We start from the raw sequence: 23,138 nt of genomic DNA, 5'->3' as shown, positions 1-23,138 counted from the left end.
CACGCCTGCCTGCTCGCCTTAATCAATTAAACGTGTAAGCTTTTAAGCTCATTCCTCTTGATATCTGTGATATGCATAATAATGACCTCATTACTGGAGGCGTCGGCATTGTGTTGGGAAGATTGGATGCAAAACACACTTTTATCGTTTGTAATTCCTCCTTCGGAGGGTCAGAGGAGAAAGAGAAACAAGTGGTGAGAGGAGACGCTGCGACAGAGAAACCAGACACGAAATTTAAACCAGTCGGAGTCATTCCAGGCATGAACGCACGCCTGAGCGTATGTGGCATCTGTACTGTCGGCTCACGTTTGACTGCAGGGTGCAGAAAAAAAAGGCACTTTTTCAAAGACGTGTCCTTTCTGTACATATAAAACTCGTCATCCGCCACCTTTTGACAAAGCCAGCTGCCAAAAGGAAAAAGAGAAATGACCTTTTTTCAAGCGAGAACAGGCTTTGGACATGTTCTTTTTCAACCTGCGCTGTTTCCTTACACTGGGTTTTCAAGGTCCGTCTCTGCTGTCAAGGTTTCAGTGTGAGGCTTATCTGTTAAAGGACAGTGCTCCTGTTTTTATTTGATAATTGGACGGCTCTGTGGATTGAGCAGAGCCTTGAACACAGCACAGCTCGGTTTCGTCCGTCCAGATTGCAGCACAGTAATTCAGACAAACATATATGTATGATTTCATGTATCATAAAATAATTATTGATTATGGGATTTATTGAATGTGCGCCTTGCATTTGGCAGATAACTAATCCGTGCTTTTTGTTAATGGTTCTCATGCCAACAGACTGAATGTCAAAAGAAGGTGTGAAAAGCTCTGAGAACAGAGGATAAAGAAACACTCAGCTCCTCATTCAGTCTTATGTCCTAAAGTCTTAAGAGCCAGTTTCACAGATTAGATCTCCTGCCCTTTAAAACCAGATTAACTTTCACGTTTTCACACGTGTCTGAAATGTCCCAGATATAAATTAATATATTGTTAAACTCTCTAATTTAAGAGTAGTATGCTTTTTAAATTTGATCGCACACACACACACACACACACACACACACATACACATACACACACACACACACTGCAGTTTTTCTGAGCAGCAGCAGGGCAGTGCCATGTGCAGGTCGTCTCACTAACGACGACCAACACAGGTGTTGGATGTTAACCTCGTCTAAGTTAGTTCAGAGGAGGAGTTTATTTATACAAGCCAAAGCCACCGCAGAGTTTCTGCGTGATGTGTGACTCCTGCTGCTCTTTGACTCAAACTTCTCACAAATGTTGTCAAACATGAGAGGACTCTCAGTCAGGACAACACGGGGCAGATCTCTGCCCCAACACTGATGCATGTAGAGCAGCAGTGAAGTTACAACACAGCAAAACAGAAACTCAGAAGCAGATCTACAGGGTGATGAGAAAATGTGACTTGAGTCTTGAGCAGGCAGCGTGTTCAGGGTTCATGGAGCTGATTTGACCTTTGTGCTTTAAGAAGCAGCACAGAACTGTTTTCATTCCTTCTTTCCTTTATTATTTATTTGTTTAGTTTTTATGTTCCCCCAACAGTTATAAAAGTTATAAAATTGAAATCTCCACGCTGGCTCTGTTCATTATGCATTCTCTGTCTCTCATGCTATTAATTGAATTTTGTTAAATACTTGGCCAATGATGCCTGTCATTGATCCTTTCTGATATTTCAAGCCTAAAAGAGTCTTAAGTTTTATTCCATAACAAAATCTTAAACTGCATCTCTTAGTATCAAAGCTGTGAGTTTGAAGCTATTTCATTTCATGCTTTGCTTCTTTTGCTGCAGTGTTTTTTAATTAAACAAAAAACGTTGCCAAAGTTCCAGCAGAAGTCTGCCGCAGGAAACTTTAGTGACTCTGACCTCCTGTCGAACGATAAACACGTCATCAGGTCAGAACAGAGCATCGGCTTCAAAGCACGAGCTAAATATTTAAGTAAAACTGCTAAATCAGTGCAGCCTGCAAACACACAGAGGAGAGTTTAAACTCTTGTCCAGTATTAAAGACTCGTCCTACAGTCAAACTGTTTCCTTCTAACAGAAAAATCCCCACTTTTATCAGCTTCTGTTGGTGGCGAGTCAGAGCTGTGGTGGCAAGACAACTGATGTGATTTGATAATTCCACCTAATCCTGGAGCAATTTCCCTTTTGTCAGGTGTTTTCTGAAAGTCAGGCTCACTGTTCTGAAACCTGACGTCGTGGAGTTTTCTGTGCTGGAATCAGGAAAATTACAGTAGATTATGGAAAATTGCAAAACAGTTTGATTTGAAACACAAATTTTTCAAGTTTTACGAGAACATAGATGGAAAGTGTTTGGAAAAGGCCGAGAGTTTTTCTTCCCAAAGAAAGTTTGGGTCAGAACTTTTTAAATGCTGCAGCTGGGTCAGTGGTTCTGATTTGGACGCGGTTAACCTCAGACGATTTTTGTCTTTTGACTTTGAATGACTTCATATTCTCCCAAAGCCCCAAAATGAAGACAGTATAACAGACGATGGCAAATATGACACTGATAGGAACTTCGCCTTCCTGCCATCAGATGTACTTTGAATGAAGCTGTCAACAGCCAATCACATCTGTTAGTGAAGACCAGAAGTTTGACAACAGGTGATAATAGATTATTATAAAGTGCAGCCGGTCCAGTTTTCATCATTTTAGACTGCTTGGCAGTTTGTGAATTGAATTTTATTCAGATTTTTTGCATAGACTCCTCGTAGGTTTAACAAACCCTGAGCTACTGAATTACAGTGAAATTTATGCATTGAACAAAGATGCTTAATGGAGGGTGTTCTCCATTTTACTGTAAACCCATCCAGTGAGACAGCAGGGACAGTCCAGGCACACAGCTCCATAAACAGAATCTATAACAAAGATCATTAATTCTTTACCAAGATGAAGCATTAGAAATGGATAAAGTGTTCATGGACATTTACTCAAACTGTGTGGTGCATGCTTCATTTAGTGCAGCTGTTTTATTATCTGCTGTACATTTATAAATCCTGAATCCATCTCACTACGTTTTAATTAAATGTAAAAAGGTTTTCTGACTTTTGTCATTCATAAACGGGATCTGTCAGATTTATTCAGCCCCTGTACACGTCATTCCAAAAGACTTACAGTATTTCTTTCTGTAAGATGTTTTTTCACGGAGGGAAATGCAATTAGCCGAGCAGTCAGCAGGGATCTCTGACGAGAAGTCCCATTTTTGATGAGTTCATTAGATTTCAGGGGAATGCGGCGCGATGGCGGAAGGAACCCTTTGGCAAACAAGTGGTGCACATGCAGCTTAACAAAACAAAACTGGCGCAGAGTGATTAAAATATATTTGAAGAGGGATTAGAGAAAGTTAACAGATGCTCCGCGGGGTTTTACAGGATCAGTCAAACACTTCATTTTGCATTGAAGACTCAGGTGTGTGGACATGTGGAGCTTTGAATTCGCTCCTTTATTTCACTGTTGGAAAATCAGACCTTGCTGCTGTAGTAATGTCACTGTTCACTCATTTTGTTTACACACGGCTTTGTTCTTGTGTCACGATTGAAATGAATTATGTTGATCTGCTAACTGATGATGCACTGGCAATATTTTCACTCATCAGCTACTGTGGCGGTTAAAATGTCACGGGGGGGAAAAAGGCTTAAGAGCACAGACAGGCGGTACGACACAGATCAGAGAGAAAGCAAGAGGAAATGAGATTCAGTCTGAGAGGCGGCATATTTAACACTTGACCCCATTATGGAGAGGGAGCAGAGAGGTGTGTCTCTGCTTTACTGGCCTTTGCACTGATGATGTTCATTTCAGAAAATTACATGATCTTTGGTTGGGATTTGTGGCCTACTTTCTGCTGTGATATCCACACTGTCAAGATCAGACACTGAATTAATAACCTCCGTACTTATTATATCGCTGCTCTCTGACTCTCAGCGTTCTCCGATATTAAATCTATTTTTTTTTCCAGCAGTATTCTTCTTATTCTTTTCTAAGATTATTTCCAAATGTAGCCACCAGCCACTGAGCACCTGAGAACACTTTCAGCAGAGTATTCTTGAAAAATTGATGGGTGTTGAAAAATCACTCATAAAACTGAGACTACGATCTGAACCAGATTTAAAAATGTTTTGTTTTGTTTGTTTGTTTTGTAATAATTGCTTAATATTTTTCTAACACAACTGCTGCACATTTGCAGTGTGATGTTCTGTTTCTGAACACACCTTTACCGTGGTTGGGGGGTTAGGTTTAGAGCGTCCATCCATCAACCACCATCTGTGCCTTCTTATGTACCAGCCAGTGTTTGTGGAGTAATACTGCCTGGTCCCAAGGTCCTGTGCATCAGTTAATTTGACTGAACGCAACACATGCACTGTAATAATGTGTTTAAATCTAGATTTAGACACAGCCCTTCCATGAAAACCTAATAATTGAGGACCTGCCTTTGCTGATATTGTACATCAGTGGTGAAATTCCTCAGCAGATAATAAAACTGTGAAGACCAGTAGCAGAACAAGCTGTAAACACAACATCCAACATTTAAAGTTATTGCAAACGCTCATTTGCACAAGCAACAGGCACATATCAGCAATATCCAGCATTTATTTGAAGTCGTGTTTCTCTCAGCTCGACACTCCCTCTCCTTTTTAGCTCCGTTTTGGTCTTTGCTAACTCCTGAGGGAAATATCTGGCACTAAATGAGCAGCCAAAGGCTCCGTGGTGTTCACGAGCTTGTCACCAGCTCTGCAGGGAAAACAGCTGCCTGCTTCTGGATGCTCGTTTCATGAGTAAAGAGGAGTCAAAAAACCAAAACAATGAGCTGAAAGAACAAACAACAACAAAAATGCTCCATAGATCTGAAGGAAACTGCAGAGCTGGGTGGTGATTCTCAGTGGGGGTAAACACAGTGACCCTGTGCACATTACACACAGGCATTTGATCTATCGTTACATCAACTTTACAATATCCGCCACATGAGTGTGTGTGTGTACATGAATACATGTAACATAACAATTTCATACCACAGAATCATTGATTGCAATGAATTGAGATGTTGGCATGCTGGTCTGTATGTAGTAACCATGGCAACACACCTTTTCCCCGGTAACGTGTAGGACTGCAGGGAGGTTAGATATGATGCACCCACACGGTGTGATGTGGACATAAGCTCCATGCTCCATGTGCATGCTGATGTCTGGCCTCGGCCGCCGACGCTGAGCCGCCCTGCGGCGCTCTCGCTCTCGTCTGTTGACAAGTTTCCTGTCAGGAGCGGCTGCCGGATTCTTATGAAGCCGAAGGATTCAAGAGTTAAAATATAAATAAATAAGTTGGAGAGGTGAGGACAGTTTCTTTAACACTGCTGGGGAAAATAAATGTTTTACGGTCAGAGAGTTTTAAACTGTTTGTGGCTGGAAAATAAAAAAAAATAAAAAATCAAAGCTTACAGTGTGAATCGCTGAGTAAGCTGTCCTCCGAGGAGAGTCTGGCTGGCTGAAAGGGTTTAGTCTGTGAAAAACATTCTCATTACCTCTGGGTTAAAGGGACATAAAATGATCTTGACTTAAGGCTCCAAATACATTTGATCCAATACGATCTTAAGTCTGGCACTCGCTTGCCAGGTTTGTAATAAATGACCAAAATGTCAAGCTGCTGCTAATTGGAGCTGCTTTTCAGCTTAAACTGGCACCAGCCCAGACCCCCAATGACACAGCTAAATGTAGCATACGTGACGCAGAGGCGGCTCAGTTGTGGTCGTCAAACTGCCACGTGTGCCGACGCTCAGCTGTAATTGGGCCAACTTGACTGACTACCTGAGAAGTTTTGACCCACCTCATTTGACATGTCCAGTGTCTGGGATTTGTGCATTGTCTACAAAACAAATTACCGGCTGGAGAGTCCATTTTGGAAGGCAGAAGTTCCAATGCTTGCCAAAGTAATAAACATCAACCCCCAAAAAGTTGTACTCCTGGAACTTTTAAAACTCTTCTGGACCCTGTGGTCATTTTTCAAACTCAGAACTTTCTTTAAAATTCTACTGGAGATCCCAGTTTTTCCAAAGACACCAAATATGTCAGACTGAATATCAGGGAAGTGGTTTTCAAAGCGATGCACAAGACATCTAGAATATCTCCATCTGATAGAACGGTGCAGACAGAGTGGAGAGATGTTCTTTATCACGGGGGTTTTCAAAATCGGTAACTGTGAGTCTTCCCCGAGACAGAATCGAGACAACTGTGCTGCCTGAACACCCCTCACTGCCATGGGTTCAGAGAGCTACAGACCACTGTCACTGGATTACTGTGACAGCGAATAGTGAAGATTGTCAGGAGAGCTCCTGCCTTGCTTCATGTCAGTCGTCACCATCAGCAAATCGCAGCAATCAGGCACTAAAGGTTTCAAAGCACCTTAATCACCTCCATGACCTGAGAGGCACGCCTGCTGCAGCTGTTGATAAGCAACCATATCAGCTGGCCAAGTACAGTAATGAACTTCCTGTTGTTGTTGTGCTTGAATTCCTTTAATATATGAACTTTAATAGAAGTGGGAGACAGGGTGAATATGTGAGGCAGTACCTGTAGAGTCAGGATACCTGCAGTTTGCCTTGTCACCTGAACACCTGCACTGCTACTGTGTTGTCAGTGGTTTGATTGGAGCATGTCTGAGAGGGATGGTCTCTTCACTCAGGTTTTAATGTTACTAGATGTTTCCTTCTTAGACGTCCTCTGAAGACAGAGCTAAGACACATAACACCGACAGTTTGTTTTCCGTTGGCTGGACAAGGCTGCAGTTTTGGTAACAATTCGGTTACTGGGAACAATTGAGAACTATTCCATTTAAAGTCTCCAGTTAGATGAATTGATTCCACGTTAAGCTCAGTCACCAGAGACAACCAGCACAAATAGAAAAGGAAGTGGTTCGTCTCCAATATTTGGGTCAGACCTGCCTCAGCTCAGAGATAAAACTCGTATGTTCCCTTCCATCATTAAACTCGAACTCGGTTTGAACATAAAAGCATTTTTTTGTTGGATTGTTTCCTTTATTCTTGTACTTTTGTTGTTGTCAGTCTGTTTGTTTTTCCAGCGTGACACCTACAGTCGAGCATCAAGGTGAAGTGATGCGAGAATAGCTGGTGTTGCATTGTATAATGCAGACCATTACCTGGGCCTACAGGAGCCACCGAGACTATCATGACTCACGTTAGATTAGACCAGGCTTCTTTCATTGTTCCCCAGGGCCACATTCATCTTGTGGCAGTCACCAAATATTGACTGTAATGGTGACAAATGTGGCCTGCATTGTACAACACTTTGCAGCTTATATTGTGCTCTCCTGTATAAGGCCAGTTCATTACTGGAATTCATTATATGTTCAGGACAGACTGGGTAATGCTGCGAGAATTGAAAGGCACCAATTTACTTTTAACAATATGCAAGGCTCCCCTAATCCCTCGCTATAGACCTCATCAGTGAAACGGATGGCTGTGAATATAGAGCCCATGAATCTTTAACCGCGGCCGCTCCGTTCGGTTGTTTTAAAACACCCCAGTTGTAGAAGTTGCTTTGCTGGCTCTTCTAAAATTCAAAGTAGAAACTCCGGCGTTAATCCTTGGCTCTGTTCTGTGCCTGCTCAGTCATCTGGGTCGCTGTGCAGCAGGTGATGACATTTCAGTCCTGATAACTTGCAGAGCCTCGCCACGCCTTTTTCATAATTCGAACCCGCAGTTAGCTGGATCCTGCAGTGTCTCGTGTTGGTTTATGTAACTCGTGTCCCGCCTGCGTGGACAGGTTTGCCATGCAGCGTGCTACAACCCGAGCCGCGAGTGCTGCCCTAGTTAAAGGGGTATTTTAAGACTTCCCACACGGGTTCATTTTCCCTCGTCTCCTTCTGAAGTTGAGCCTTTTTCCTTCTGAACCATCCTTTAGTGTCAGACCAGGAGAAGAAGCCCAAGACAACTGTTATACCATTGTCTTGTCGCAGTTAATAAAGCTCCAAATGTAAATGGCACGAGTTTCCCGGTGTACTGTACTCTGCTCCAGCAAGTCATCAAACGACAGATCTGTTACGGGTCGTTCAGAAAACCAAACCAACGCAGCAACTTCCAGACTAAACCACAGAATTATGCTCTGTCGGCCACATTTCTCTGCTGCATCAGTCGCTCAACGCCAGGAAAAGTTTAAAAGTCGAGGACCTCCAACAGCAGCAGAGCAGCCAGTTGTATGCAATGATGTTATATATGGCTATTTACAGTATATCACAATATTTCATACATCTGGTTATGCTGAGTGTTGATTTTACCTCAGGTTTGTTTGGCGTGGTCTGGTTTCATGTGTGTGATCGAAGTCATGTCTGAAGACACCGTGCACATGAACTGATACAGAACAGCGAGACGCTGATTTAATGATGTGACCCAGGAATAGCTCATTGAGTTTTTTTTTCACTTATCACCATTTTAATCTTTTGATGTTCTTCAGATGAATACAATTTCAATAACGCTCCACTCAAACAGCACTGAAGTCATTTTAATGGCTTTTGCGTGACTTTTGGAGAAATGTAATTAGCAGGATATTATTTGAAATGGTCGTTCCCGCTGTGGCGTGTTATTTGTGCTTCTCTCTACGACCTGATGTAACGACGTCTGCTCCCTCCTCAGGCTGGCTCCTTCCAGTCGATCGTCTCCCGTCTGCTTTCATTCGTCAAACACTTTCACCCTGGAAATGAATTATGAATTTGAAATGTTTGTGCTCGATTGTTTTAATCTGCCAAGGTGATAATAGGTTTCTAACCGTGTCAGCAGTAAAGGAGGTGCCCGCCGGTTCATAATGGAGGCTCATTACTTCACGTACTCCTGATCAGCATTTCCTGGGAAGTTGGTGAAGACCCTTTGTAATTAGATTTAAATCTCTTCCTCCTTGAAATGTTTGAAGAGCTGCGATCTTGATTATTTGTCATCTAGATCATTGCAAAGTTAATCGATGACCTTTATCGACCTCTAAGGCAAACAGATGGAAATATTTGCCCAGTGTAGAGTAAATGAAGAGTTTCCTGAACAAAGAGTGAAGAAAATAATCAGAGGACTTCAGACTATTGCATTTTTTTCTGGTGCCTGTTTCAGGTCAGTGATCAGATTTTTCCCTTTACCCTGGACCTTAGTTTGTGACTTACACATAAACTTGTGCTGCTTTTGTGGGACAGGTTGGACTGACAAGGAGGACAGGCTGTGTCTGAAGTTTTTACCTGAACCAGAAACTACTCACTGTGTGTTTAAATTAAATCTTCAATACAAAGATTCATCATTATGTTTAATGGTTTCTCCAGTCGTCTTTCATTCTGTGGCACCAATGTCCATGTAGTCTAAACTCTGTGGGACATCCGGTGCTTTGACATGTGCTGAAGTAACAGGTTCCTGTCCTGTTTCTGCAGTAACCTGGTCTTTGTGATTGGGACTTCAGTCAGGGAAGGTAGCAAAGCAAATTACACCCATGAGTGATTGTTGGATGTGTAATTCAAAGACCAGGGGCATTAATCCGCTGCTGGAAGAGCCTCCACTCTTCTGATTTCAGGCTTTTCACCACAGTTTGGAACCTGGATGCAGGGATTTGCTCCCATTCAGTCACAGGAGGACGAGGTTGGTGTCAGGAATCTGAAAGCCACTCGAGTCCTGGCTTTGTGCGCGGTGTCGTGTTCAAACACGAGAGTCGTCCCCAAACCGCTGCCACACAGTGCACTGTCTTAAATATCGTCGTATTCTGTAGGATTAAGATTTTTCTTGAGCTCAAACCATGAAAAACAGAAATACACAAAAGTATGTGGACAGGGTGCGTTTCCATATTCTCTGCTGCGTCGCTGAAATAGTTTATTTTAAATAAAGTATCCCACTGCTCAGTCATGGCATTGCCCTTGAAAATGCAAGACACTGGCAGGGATTCATTAGTATCAACCAATTAATCCCATCAGTCCCCAGCAGATGCTGTGATTTATGGTCTATATATTTTGCTCTGTGGTGCAGCATGTTGATGCCTCTTGCCCAGTTTGAAAGCGCCACCTAGCTCCTCTCAGAGATCCTGGAAAGCTCCCGCTCTGACATCAGTTTCCTTGTCAGGAGCAACAGCCAACACCGACAGGAGTCTGCATCACTACGTGGATTCCAGTCATGCAATGCCCACTAGGGTTTCATCTCACAGCAGCCATAACCCCTGCGAACCCACAGACAGATGTGTCTGGCACCCAGAATGAACACACACAGCAAGAGGTGGAAAAACGGGCCACTCTGAGGGCTTGTTAGTGCATCACTCTGTCTTGTGCGAAGTGCCTGGATGTTTGTTGCCGTAGTCGCAGAGGTGTGTTTTTTAACTCCCTCGCACCTCTATTCCTTTTCATCTCTCACTTTTGGCTAGGCTCAGTTTTTATTTCGTTTTCATCTGTCAGGTCCTCGAAGTGCAATTTCCTGTTGTGTTTATATATGTGTGTGTGTGTGTGTGTGTGTGTGTGTGTGTGTGTGTGTGTGTGTGTGTGTGTGTGTGTGTATATATATATATGAATGAAGTGCTGTCTGTGTGAGCGTCACAGTGTATTAGCCATAGGCTCGTGTTTGCAGTAAACACACAGAGAATTCTTGCCTCGGTTAATGCAATCTCCTTTCAGCAGCCTCTTCCTGGGTGTAATTAAAAAGCCAGATATGTTTGGTTGGCTGGAGAGAAAGGTGTGAGAGACATGAAAGCAGAGATCAGAATGTGCCTGGTGGAGGCTCGCTGACAGCAGGAGTCCTCAGATGGAAGACAAGAGGTAGCAGGAACTTCATTTACTCCGCCGTGCGAGACACTTGAAGGCACAATGCAGCTACAAACAAATCAATCTCGCAAATTGTTGTTTGTTTTCTCCTCTTCATCTCTAACTGTAAATGAACGCCCCCAAGCTCTCCCAGAGCACGTACAGAGAAATGCAAATCACATGGAGCTGATTTTTTTTTTTTTTTTGCTGCTTTTGTTAGAATTTAAGGATTTTGTGCGACTGTGTGATGCCTGCAGGATACCTGATCCTGTGCGGCAGTAGCAGGGGACTGTTTATCCCTGACTCTACACTTCATGTGTTTAATTGAAAGAAAGAAAGTAGCTGTTTATAAGCAGGGAGTGGGGGTGGAGGTGGGCCGGGTGGAGTTAGCAGGACCTGGTGCTACAAATGTCATTACAGCAGGAGGCGAAAGTGTTCTTCATTCACTGCTGCTCAGGAAAACGAGCCTTCACAGAGGAATTTGGTGTTTGATCGATTGCACAGTGACACAGCAACAAAAAATGGAAATGATATTGAGAGGGGTTAAAAGGAAGCATAGTTTAATTCATGTTATTGGCTGGCTGAGGCAAATAAATACAAAGGAGACAGTGTGAAGCAACGCATCGATCTTTTAAGATAAGCAGGCTGATTTTCTGTTTTCTGCTTCACAAACATGAGGATTTTCTGCTTTACTTGGTTTCATATCTTTATAAACGGAATGTTTTGCAGTTATAAACTGTAGATCACACAAAACAAGCAATGTGAAGACGATAACTTGAGTTGTGAGAACATTTTTCAGCAGTGCCCGTTTATTAATTACAGCATGTATAAATGGCAAAACCATGAACTGACTATTTCATCAGTGACTATTTCATCACCTTGGAAAATAGTTGTTTGATTAAAAATGCTTTTTCTGGAGTTTTCAGTCACTCTATCAGTCTCCATGGCTGATGATTGGGTTAATGAAGACCATGCTGTGGCGTTGAAAGCCCAGGGTCCACCAGGGTCAATAAACGTTCCATGGATACCAGTGACAGTATGTCAACAGAAAAGCTTCTTAATTTCTCATTTACTGTCAGTACAATCAGGTCTTGTTAGCACTCAGCTGCTGCTGCTGAGTTTTGCACACCAGGTGTGTAAATACACAAGAGACATTATACATAGTTAATATGCTACCTGATGATTTTAAAGCCTCTACATGTAGGAATTTAAAATTTCTCGGGTGCTGTGAGAAGTGACACTGTTGCAGGCAGCTACACCCCCACAGGCGGGTGAATGTCAGCACCAGATTCCACTGGGATTGTCTCTGAATAAAATTCTGAAATGTCACCAAAAAAAAAAAAACTCGACATGCTGTTGCTTTGACAAATCTTCGGCGGTGCCCACTGTTCCAGTGTCAACATGAAGCTTCGTTCAGGAAATAAGACATGGCTTTAGATGAAATATCTTCAAGTCAGTGCCACAGATACGCCAAGACCTAATCTCACGGGACAGGTTGGCTTCAGTCTTTCTTGCTGTTCATCATTCTTACCTCTTTGATGTTGCCTAGGTCAGAAAATGTCTCTCATTCCTCAGAGGGCTGCATCCGTCCTCGACTCTCACCTGTATTTCTCATTCTCTTTGTTTGGCAGTGTTGGATTTCCTCACCTGTGTGTATGACAGACCACCTATTCTACCCTTATCTGTTCGCTGACCTCTCCTTTTGTACAAACCAGACGGTTCTTCAAAGGCTCCGATACAAAGCCCAGCAATCACTTCACTGTTTCATACACATTCATTCTCTTTTCAGGCCTCTCTTTCATCTTTTATCCATTAAAACAAATCCCTTCTCCTGTTGTGATAATCTGATTTCTCCTCACTCCTTTCCTTGTAGGCCACATGAAATAACACTGCATCAGATCAGGCTTCGTTTCTTTCGTATCTGCGACACCCACCTGCCTTGAGTCAATATCACATTTCAAGCAGAAGTTCATCCACGAAAAAAGCAACAGAAAGAAAACGTTTTTTTTTTTTTTTTACAAGTAAATTTTCCAAGTTATACATCGAGTCAGTTACCTTTTCACAGCATGCTTCCCTGCTGTTGTATAATTAGTAGTTGCTCCTGCAGTCAGGGCCGTGGGGGGTGCTGTGAGCAGCGGGTCGACAACCAACAACTCTGGACACACAGCGAGCACAAAAAGACCTCCCAGAGAAACAAGTCAATTAACTTGCTTCCTAAAAGGGGCTGCGCTGTGGTTTCTTGTCACTATGACTGTATGGTTGCTATTACTTTTATACATATGTTTACTTTTAGCAGTGCTGCTGGTGTACAAACACAGGTAGAGGAGGGAAAGATCATTTTCAGTGAGACAGTAATAGGTTTAGGGAAAAGGGCCTTTTTAGGTCCTGATGCTAAAAAGTTTCACGGGAGGAAACTTTAAGAGACTCAGCAGCTTATACATCTGCGCTGCCACCAACCGTGTGTGCGCTTACATATGAACTGTCCATCACAACTGACACAGATATGACCCATGGACGCAATCACAAATACACCACAACAAACACAACAGATCACGGCAGCTGAAATCTAAGGAGCTGGATTGAGTGACTGTTCATTGGAACGAGTGTGTTTTGGGTGTCACCGGCGCAGCAATGAAACCAAACACTATTGTGGAAAATCGTTTGACTACAGGACAATATAAACAAAGACGACAGCACGGGGCGAAGGACCGACCCCTGGGGAGGGGGGACAGCAGGGGTCCACGTCCTGTTAGAAGAGTGTTACGAGAACCACTGTGCGCTGACATTCAACTGGGTTCGTCAGCACTGAGGAGAAAGTCAACATCACATGGAAAATTTCAGTTTGCATCTTGTTCTAACCAGAAACTGGTGATATGAGTTTTTTGTTTTCCTGATGCAGCAGCTCTTTGTTACTGATGATGCTCCACAACATGTACGGATTATTACAGTGTGTCGGAGGAAATGGAGGATCCTTCTGACTCGGGGGTCAAACCTCCAACCACAAACCTTTGGCAAACACTTCTCACCTGCAGCCCACTGGCAGGCTGCAGGCACGCTACTGGTTCAGAAGGACCCAGAGGCTCTTTGGGCTTCAAGCCAAAGTTTTAATAAGCAGTCTGACTGTACCTGTTGAGGCGCAACGTGACTAGAGGGCATGTTTGACACAAGGCTGCACCGGGTGAGAAAATGTTCTGAACACCTTCATCCAGCAGCTTCAGGCAGGGCCGATAAAAAATTAAAGCACGCAGCAGGGAGAAGGAGCACAAACCTGATTATGTCTCAAATTTATGAATGCACAATCAAGATACTGTTGCTGGTTGTTATGAAAATGGGATTTGTGACATTATTTAAAAAGGTCCTCCTGTTTTTAAAAACATTTGGCTTCATCTTGACATTTCCAAAAGTCCCACTGCGCTCACGTTTTAACGAGCGCTGGCATTATCACTCAAATGTTCATCTGAGATTCTTATGAGGGCTGTCGATATCGCGGATGACAGCACCTAATCAATTAGTCCCGTGGCCTCTCCGACAGCGTGCGCCGCTGCAGCCGCTTCGCCTCTGCTACTGGTAAAAACAGATCTTATTCCGGCTCTTTATGAAGCCGTATTAATCACAAGTCTCCTAATAAACACCGTCAGACGAACGCGACAGTAGCGTCTCTCAACACGTACGGCCTCACAGTGTTCAGCCATCGTTAATTAGCATCATCATCATCCCCAACTGTTTACTTGTCGCGAATGATCATTTAATTAGGTAACTTCAGATGGAGGATCCAAATATTATGGATAGATTATAACAAGATCAGTGGCAAACAGCTCCTGCAGCAGCTTAAGGAAGCTTAACTCTGTAGGACAAGTATCAATCACATTTATATGTAAATAGATGTAATTATCTGTTCTAATCATCACACATTACTCTTGAGGCAGGGAAGAAAAGGGCGCTTGTTGCTTTAATTCTGTGAAAGTGACAGAAGTGTGAAGGAGACAAAGCCGCTCAAAGACATACAGACACACTGAGCCAAGAAATGCTCCACGGACGGAAACGGCTGTAAAATAACACTCGCTTCCTGAAAAGCTTCCTGATGAAAGATTCTCTGAGCAGTCGGTAAATGGTGAGACACTGATGCTATTTTCTTTTTTTCGTTGTTGTTGTTTTCCTCTGGGAACCAAGCTTAGCCTGTTTTTTGGAAAAAAGAAAAAGTCTCATGCCAGGCGTACATGTTCGTCACAGGTAGCAGCTTCTAATACTGTGCTAGCTCACTGCTACTAAAACAACCTCTGGGTTTTCCATCATGTTCTCGTTCTTTCTCAAAACAAGTTGGGTTTTTTTATAAGGCTCATCCTCACATTTTTGATACTCTCCAACCTGCCAGGAATAAAATGCTGTGGGAGCGATGCTGAAACCTTTGAGTTACTTATTTTTTTGGTAAAACAAATCACATTTAATTTAGTCAAACTGCATAAAATACCCAAATATCCACAAAGCTTTTAACTGGTGAGCCTAAACTCCCGCGGGATACCAAAACCCACAAATCAGAAAATATAGTGGACATGACCTCAGTGTCCTCGGTGGTAACTATAGCTCTGGATAAGACGGAGATTTTACACAGTGTGCATTTCAAAAGCACATCTTTGTTTTCTCCCCTCGCCCCTCCATGATCATTTATCACTGTTTCCTTGGCCTGCGGGCTCTGGAGAGCTCAACAGTCTGTCTGCGGGTATTTCTTATTTCTGTTGAAGTCACAAGGTCAGCCTGAGGGAGGAAAACAACAGGCTGTGCCGTCTCTTGACTGGAAAAAGCATGTCGGGAGTGCATGACGCGCCCAGGAGCTGTGACACACAATCCCTAATCAATACGGGAGAAACAAAGATCCTCGGCTTCAGGGGCCCCTAATGGGAAGTCGCTGTGTGTAATGCTGAGCCGGTCGCATCAGTTCTCCTGCCCCTGTTCTTTTTGGAGAAGAGGGAGGGGTGAACGAAAGCACACAGACACACACGGTTCTGTCTGAAACACAGTTAAAAACACCCTGGGATCATCTGGACTGCACACAAACTCTTCCACCTCCATTTCTGAGGAGTGCACAGCAGAAGCTAAACAATGAGAATTTCTCCGGGTGAATTTTTAGTCCACTATGAATTTTACATGACGCACAACTGCACAGTCGTGTCTGATCAAAGTGTGAACTCACGTGAACTCAAATTAGCCGAGTCTCAGCTGAAACGCTTTCCCAAATTGAAGTGAAAGATGTAAACATTTTAGATTTAGCATTCTGCACGCTCTCTGTTAAATGCCAACAAGCAGCCAAGCTCGGCTCGTAATTGCAAAGTCATTAAAAGATCTCAGTTGTAATTTTCCAGTTTGTGGCGTCTTCACAAAGCCTGCCTTTTCTCCTTCATTTCATCGTTTCATCAGCCTGCTTATTAACAGTTGCTTTGTGACAAACTACCAACGTAATTACAGGAAAACATGGAGCATAATTATGGAAAATAACTTGGTGGATAATTCATTTTTGGAATACTTTGCTGCCTTTTACACCAAATATTATAAGAAAGTCTTAAAATGCTTGGTGTGTTTTCACTTAATTACGTCTGCCACATATTGTTTTCTGTTTATTCCATGAGTCTTATTAATTATTCTACTTTTTTAGCTGTGAACCATCAAAGTTTCATCATCCTGTAGATGTTCAACTACATGTACAACTTTCTGTCTTTGGTTTTTTATTCAGCGTATTGGTACCATACATGTCCAAACGTATGTGGGCTCTCACACGTGTAATGCCGTGGGCATTAATCTGCTGCTCTGGCCTCAGGCTTTCCTCCAGATTTTGGAACGTGGCTGCAGAGGTTTTCTCTCATTCAGCCACGAGAGCGTTAGTCAGACGCTGATGTTGGGATGAAGGCTGTTTGCTGCATTCACACAGTGTCAGCAGAAATGGGAAGAACAGGGAAAAACAGCCCTTATTCTGACTTGGGAGAGTTTGCACTTTCTTATTAGTCACTGTTGCTTGTTGTTATTAGTTTTTATTGCCTTACATATTACTCCAGTTGCTCTCACTGTTTGTATCGTCTGTGCTGAATAAGCTGCTGGATACCTACATTTCTTCTGGGATTAATAAAGGATTCATCTGTCCATTCATCACAAAGTGGTTAGCCTTCATGCTAAACTTGTTGTCACAGTTAAACAGCCTGGAGTTTCTGCTGTGGTTGTGCTACAGAGTGAAACCAGAGACAAACAAGCAGTGAAAAGCTCTTATAAAATGAAATGAATTGATTGTGTTTGTGTTAATATTGGATTTTATTTTGATGGAAGTGGCAGCGATGTTGATATTTGCTGCCGTTCTGCCAACAGTTTGTTGACATGTCTGCAGCTCTTTTCAGTAAGTGGCAGAAATGAATAATATTTCATTAATTAAGTTCAGAGGCTGACGTGAATGTTTTTTACACTCAGCTGCTCGATATGACATGAACGCCACGTCACACAGAAAGAGGACGCTGCACGGATGAAGCAGGTCAATGTTTGGATTGTCCAGTGAAGAAGCTGATTCTGCTTCCACAGTGTCTTGTAATATGTGCAGGTACATATTCTCATTGCATTAATGAGGTGAAGCCTGGGAGTTCAGACAGTCAGAGTCCACTGCTGCGCTCGTATGGCTCAGCGAACATGAACTGTCAGTGATTTGCTCTTTTGTTTTGCTGCCAAACCACTCACCTGAAATCTGTTTCTTCACACGCTGCTGCTGTTGTTTCTATAGCGTTTCATAAGCCCCACCTCCATCCCAGCATCCACCTCTGAGCCTGCCTTCCCCTCGGGGGGACGTTACCATTGTCATGCCCCACTCTCTGCTCAGCGCTGTGGATATTCTGTGTTCACGTTTAACCTGCTGGCTCCTGGATTCTGCTGTTTAACCCATGATCTCTGAGGTGAAGATGCAGTTTTTATCACTGTGATCATTTTCAAGATAAACACCATACCATCCACATCTGGTAAAATGAACTGCTGTGTAGGGTTTGGTATCTGATAAAGCTTCCATGTCTTCACTGGTCCCTGCGGTCAGAATGTCTGCTTAGGCCTGGTTTGGACTTGGCTCAGTCCAGTTTAATCCTGAAGGTTTTGGAGGAGGTTGAGGTCCAGGATCAGTGCAGTCAGGTTCTCACTGGGGAAACCATTTGTAATGAACCTTGCTTTGTGCTTAGGGACAGTGCTGTATATTATGATTTGTGCCCATATGTTTGGCCATATAATGTAAGTGACCAATATATGAGCCAAACTGGTTAGTCAGCATCACTGATGCTCGTGTGACTGAGTGGGAGGAAATGGAGGCGGCTAAAGCAGCAGATTAATGGCCATGAATGACATGTTGAAATATCACATATGTGAGCAGTGCTCAGGTGTCCTCATACATTTATGTATTTAGTGAATCCTGCTCCTAAATTTGTGAAACAGCAGGTGCAAACGTAGAGTGACGAACATTAGAAACACGCTCCACTCATCCAAGGCTGTTGCAGCAACACTTCGGTTTTTGCAGATTCTTGTCACAGCGCAGGTTTTTCTCCCGAGCCCCAGACGTTATTCCAGCCTCAGCCGTTAACTCGGATCCTTCAGTTTCCCCTCTCTTGTTTTCAGCCTCTTGATTCATGGAGTCCCATATTCGCGGCAAGGATAACGGCAGCTTTGTGTGATGTTACTTCTGATATATCGAAGAAGACATCAGATAAATCTGTGCTTATCCTTGTTAGTAATTCACAGACTCCAAGAAGCTGCGCGCCCCGAGATGCCGTCGGTTAAGCTCATGACACTGCATGGGTAAGACTGAGAGACTCTTTGTGGACCGACGCCTTCTGCTGTACACGTCTGAAAATGTGCTAATGTAAGTGCACTGAGAAAGCAGGACAGAGGGACTGGTCGCTTCACAACTGAAGCTTGTGAAACGGAAAATTAACAGATTTGTTGTCAGCAAAGGATCCAACTGGTAAAAACAGTAGCTGAGCGGTTTTGCTCTTTGCCTCTTGATGTCTGAAAGAAAAGCATCCACAACCTGCGCTCACTCATTGCACCATGTTTTAGACACTAGCTCTTTAAAATAACAGTTTGTGTCAGTACAAAAAAAACTCACCAGGAAACACGGCTGCTCTGCACACAGCTGCTTTTCTTATTTCTCTTTCATGTTTTTGCTTGATAACAACACTAAACTGTCGTGTGGTCACGGTTCAGCTTGACATGGTGTTGATGTTAGATGATCTCCGTTTGGCAGGGGTTATCATTCGTAACCAGTCATCCTGCAGCTTGTGGAAGCCGATGTAAGAGGCAGTTAAAGTGTTTGTGATGTCGATCAAAGAAATATGTCAATTCAAGACTTTCATTATCTCATAGCTTAACAACAATCTTTACAGTAACATCCCTCTCACCCAAAACACACGTTTCTATTCAGTTATTTTATCTATAAACAAGTTCTCAGTTGAATTATCAGCAAACTGTTTCCTATCAGCAATGCAGAGGTGTGGGACCGAGCTAATGTGCAGTTACATCTTCTTTCCAACATCCAAGAGCAAAACAATGACATCTGTTAAGATCAGCCTAATTCGTCTTATTTCGCTGTGGTGGAGAAGCAGCGGGAGTTCAAACACAAACGCTTCAAAGGAACTTTCATTTCCTGAGTGGGTCCTGACTCTTTAGTCCCTGGGATTTTAATGCTTCAGGGACTGTGTGTTAAATAGGCCTGTTTGATAGTGAGAAAGATTTTGGGTGAAGCGTCAGTTCTGAGTAACGATGATGAATTGTAGCTGCTGCCAGCTGCACCGTATCTTGACAGATTACGACGTGATTTCTTCTGATAATCGGTTTGGAAATTTGCTCTGATTCCACTGTAACTTCTTCAGACTTTGGTGATTCAGTCGTAAATTTCTCCGTTCAGGTTTGCTGCTTATCACAGATGCATTAGACATTAAACTCCTGAGTAGTTCCAAGGTGAAGACTTAAATGACCGCATGCTCCCATCGTTCTCTCTCTCTCTCTCTCTCTCATGCTTTCCCTTGATGCCGCTCTCCCCCCTCCATCACGCATTCATATGCACAAGGGCAAAATGAGGTAATCTGTCCCACCAGGTCCACATGGTGCTTCACACTCCTGCCAGCATAATGACATGGCATGGGCTCTCTCCGTAGCCAGCGTCTGTCCATCAGCTTCCCCAGAGCGAGGCGTTTAAAATGGATCTGGGTCACAGTGGGATCCCCTCTGTCCACCCGCTGGAACCTGGAAGCATTCGATTCATTTGTGACAGAGCCGCCTGTGTTACTCCGGCCAATCCATGTGACACGCTTTACTGTCAGCGAGAGCTGCTGCATTATGTATTAACACTTAGCAGGTATATATATGTTCTCCTCCACATAGTTCACATAGTGCCAGCTCCGTGTCAGATGAATTCAGGGTGTCAGCGCCTCAGTGTGAATGATGGAACTGATAACCAGAGGAGGAGGAGGAAGAAATCCCCCGACGTTTGCTCCACTTTCTCGGTCAGTGCTGGTTTGACTGCAGCAGCAACAGTTTCCACACAATCACAGATTATTACTGAGATTATTCACTGATGATTAGAAACTGCATCCACTTAAACTTTCTATTTTATGGACCTGAACTTGTTCAGTGGCAGACTGGTTGCGATGGTTCGGTCCTATCCTTAATATTTTACATATCAATGTGACGTGTTTAAATATCGCATATGGGAGGAGCGTTCAGGTGTCCTTATACACTGATGTGTTCGTATGTTATGGGTTTTTGAGCATTTTAATGGCAGGTGAAAAGCGACTCCATCCATCCGAGGCCGCTTCGTTAACCTGTCTTCCTGCTCTCGTGGTTTTGATAGTAAACCATCAGATTCTGATGCCTGTGATTTCAGCTGTGTACGATGAGCTCGGCTCTTTGCTCCAGTTCTCCTCTCTGGGTATGTGTGAAAAATGAGTCCGTGTCGTGGGGTCCTGACACGGTTCAGATCACCGCAGTTCACTTGAGGACAGACATTTCAAGTCACATTTTCAAGCGTCTTTGGGTTCCACTTGAGCGCAGATGACATTGTTATCCACTGACCAAACAAAACTGAAGGAGTAAACTCTCCAGCCTCTGAAATAACTGTGTTTGGGGTGAATGTGTTCCCTCTGACTGCTGTGTGTGTGGTGTGATTGCTCACTGTCCCGGGGCTGAATCATGCCCAGATTCATCACTGTGCGATGGACCGCACTTTTCTTTGAAATGCACAATCCTCGTAAACAAATTACATATTAGTTTGTTTGTTTGGGTTTTTTTTTTTTTTTTTTACAATGTGTGCTCAGTTCGTGACAGAGTTGTTACTAGAAATAAGATTCAAATATCTCACACGAGGAGAGAGAACAGGATCAAACGCATGAGCCCTGAACTGGAGATTACCTCAAAGAAAAAGCAGCCTTGCAGGGTGGTAAACTTTTGAACCTTGGTGAGACACTTGTTCTACATTTTAATGTGTAAAATTTATGAGGCAGTTGGTTTCTCTGCCGTGGAGGGGAGAAAAAAAAAAAAACAGTAATTACACTGATAGTAAAAGGTTGTTATTTCTTTGGTGCAAAACCACTTTCATTTCAACTTCACGGCAGAGTAATTTAGCAAAAGTCAAATAACATTTGTCAGAAATGTCACATCCGCCCGCTGAGAAAACGACATCACGGAAATACAGACGCTGATCTTTAACAAAAGCAGAACACACCCCCCCATCTTCAGTTCAGAGCTAGCTAAAGAGCTCATACACGCTGTTTTAAGCTATCAGAGCTCTGTTTTATTGTCTTCAGTACTCTTACAGGATGATAGATGAACATATTTAAATGCAAATAAGGTGCCGCCATCATACATCCATGCTTTGTATGCTCTGCTGTTCAGAAAAACCAGGTGTAATTGAAAAAAGGCAATATTTTCACTCTGAAATGATTTGAACTCCCATTGCTGCTCAGTGATGGAGGTCTCAGATGATGCTGCTTTGTTCTTTAACCACTCAAACAACACATAACGATGTTAGCGCAAGTCACTTACGGCGAAGATGGATCACCGTGAGGTGCAGCCGTGTTCCGTGCTCCTTCATAAAGAGGCTGTAATCAATCATTTCAGCGTCACGGTGTTACACTGTGGATTGCGTCAAAAGGAAGAAACACTCTCAGTCCCGTAACGGAGCCGTGACAGTTTACTGCTCGCTCGAGACTGAGCAGATCAGAGCTCTCATATCAGGTGATGCAGACAACAGTGACGGGAGCAGATAGAGAAGCCACCTGATCATTTGCCGAACATGAAGATGACATTTTGCCGCAGCATCACAGCAGAGCGTGGGACTTTAGCATCTGGATGATCCACAAGGTGCGAGGACCATTAAGGATGGACAAGGTTATTTATATAACACATCACCTACAAATGGCCCATTGAAATACATTCAACAAGACGGAGAGTCTGCAGCCATGTGAGCAGCTCTGTGAGGCTGTGTTTACACACAGCGGGGCTTTGAACTCAATCCAAACATTAGCATGCTAACATGCTCACAGTACCATGATCACTGTTTTAGTTTAGTGTGGTAACATTTGCTAATTAGCTCTTTGATGCTGTAGATGAAAAGTTATGAAATTGCACTTCATCCTGACACAGACACGGACACATGGAAATAACAGGTTATTTCACTCAAAACCAAGGTGGATGCACCAAGTTTGATGGCAAACCATCCAATAGCTGTTGAGATAAAACTAACCACATGGCCGGATACTACACCGGTCAAGAGGGAAAGTCTGTTTTCTTTTTATGACTTGAGTGAACTGACCCTTTAACATCAAGGGCAAGGACCAAACAGAGAGTGTCCAGAAGCACATTTACAGCTGCTGTGTCTGATCTTCTTCCTGTGAGCTGAAACTCAGCGTTAACTCTTTCTGTTCTTCTTACAATAGGAAACCACCACCATGACTATCAGCACAGCCACCTGGACCTGACCGCGCTCACACCTAAACTGGGTAAGAAAACACTGTAATGTAGAATTGTCCTTAACTGGGGAGGTGACATTAAATTATATGTTCACTGCATAAACATATAATGAAAATATACATTTATGAAGCAGCCAAACCAAAGATAAAGTTCTGTGAAGGCTGCTCTAAGTTTGGGATGTGATGGTGGTGATTGTCCTGACTTGACTTTCCAAAATGATATGTATTATTATCTGTCAGTAAATTAAAGTAAGCCAAACAATTCTCGTGGAAGACTATTTCCAATTTCAGGGACAAAAGTATATCTTTCACGGGGAAATTACAATCTGAGAAACTGATAAAGAAGTCTTGAGAGAAAATGAAAAGCAGAAAGTGTATGATAATCAAAGGATCATCTGT

At 43.1% G+C, this 23,138-nt stretch overlaps 1 protein-coding gene across 1 annotated transcript in view; it reads left to right on the top strand.

Moving 5' to 3' along the window:
* The window catches only part of LOC121198793 (protein shisa-6), a 54,343-nt gene that overhangs the window by 24,492 nt on the left and 6,713 nt on the right, over positions 1-23,138 (top strand). The window contains exon 5 of the mRNA XM_041063117.1: positions 22,707-22,769. Coding sequence (XP_040919051.1) covers positions 22,707-22,769 — 63 coding nt within the window. The remainder of the gene's footprint in view (positions 1-22,706; positions 22,770-23,138) is intronic.

Source organism: Toxotes jaculatrix, chromosome 18 (assembly GCF_017976425.1).
Source record: "Toxotes jaculatrix isolate fToxJac2 chromosome 18, fToxJac2.pri, whole genome shotgun sequence".
In the NCBI taxonomy this organism is placed as follows: Eukaryota; Metazoa; Chordata; class Actinopteri; family Toxotidae; genus Toxotes; species Toxotes jaculatrix.
The sequence above is the reverse complement of the archived record's forward strand: the minus strand, read 5'-3'. Positions and strand labels throughout refer to the sequence as shown.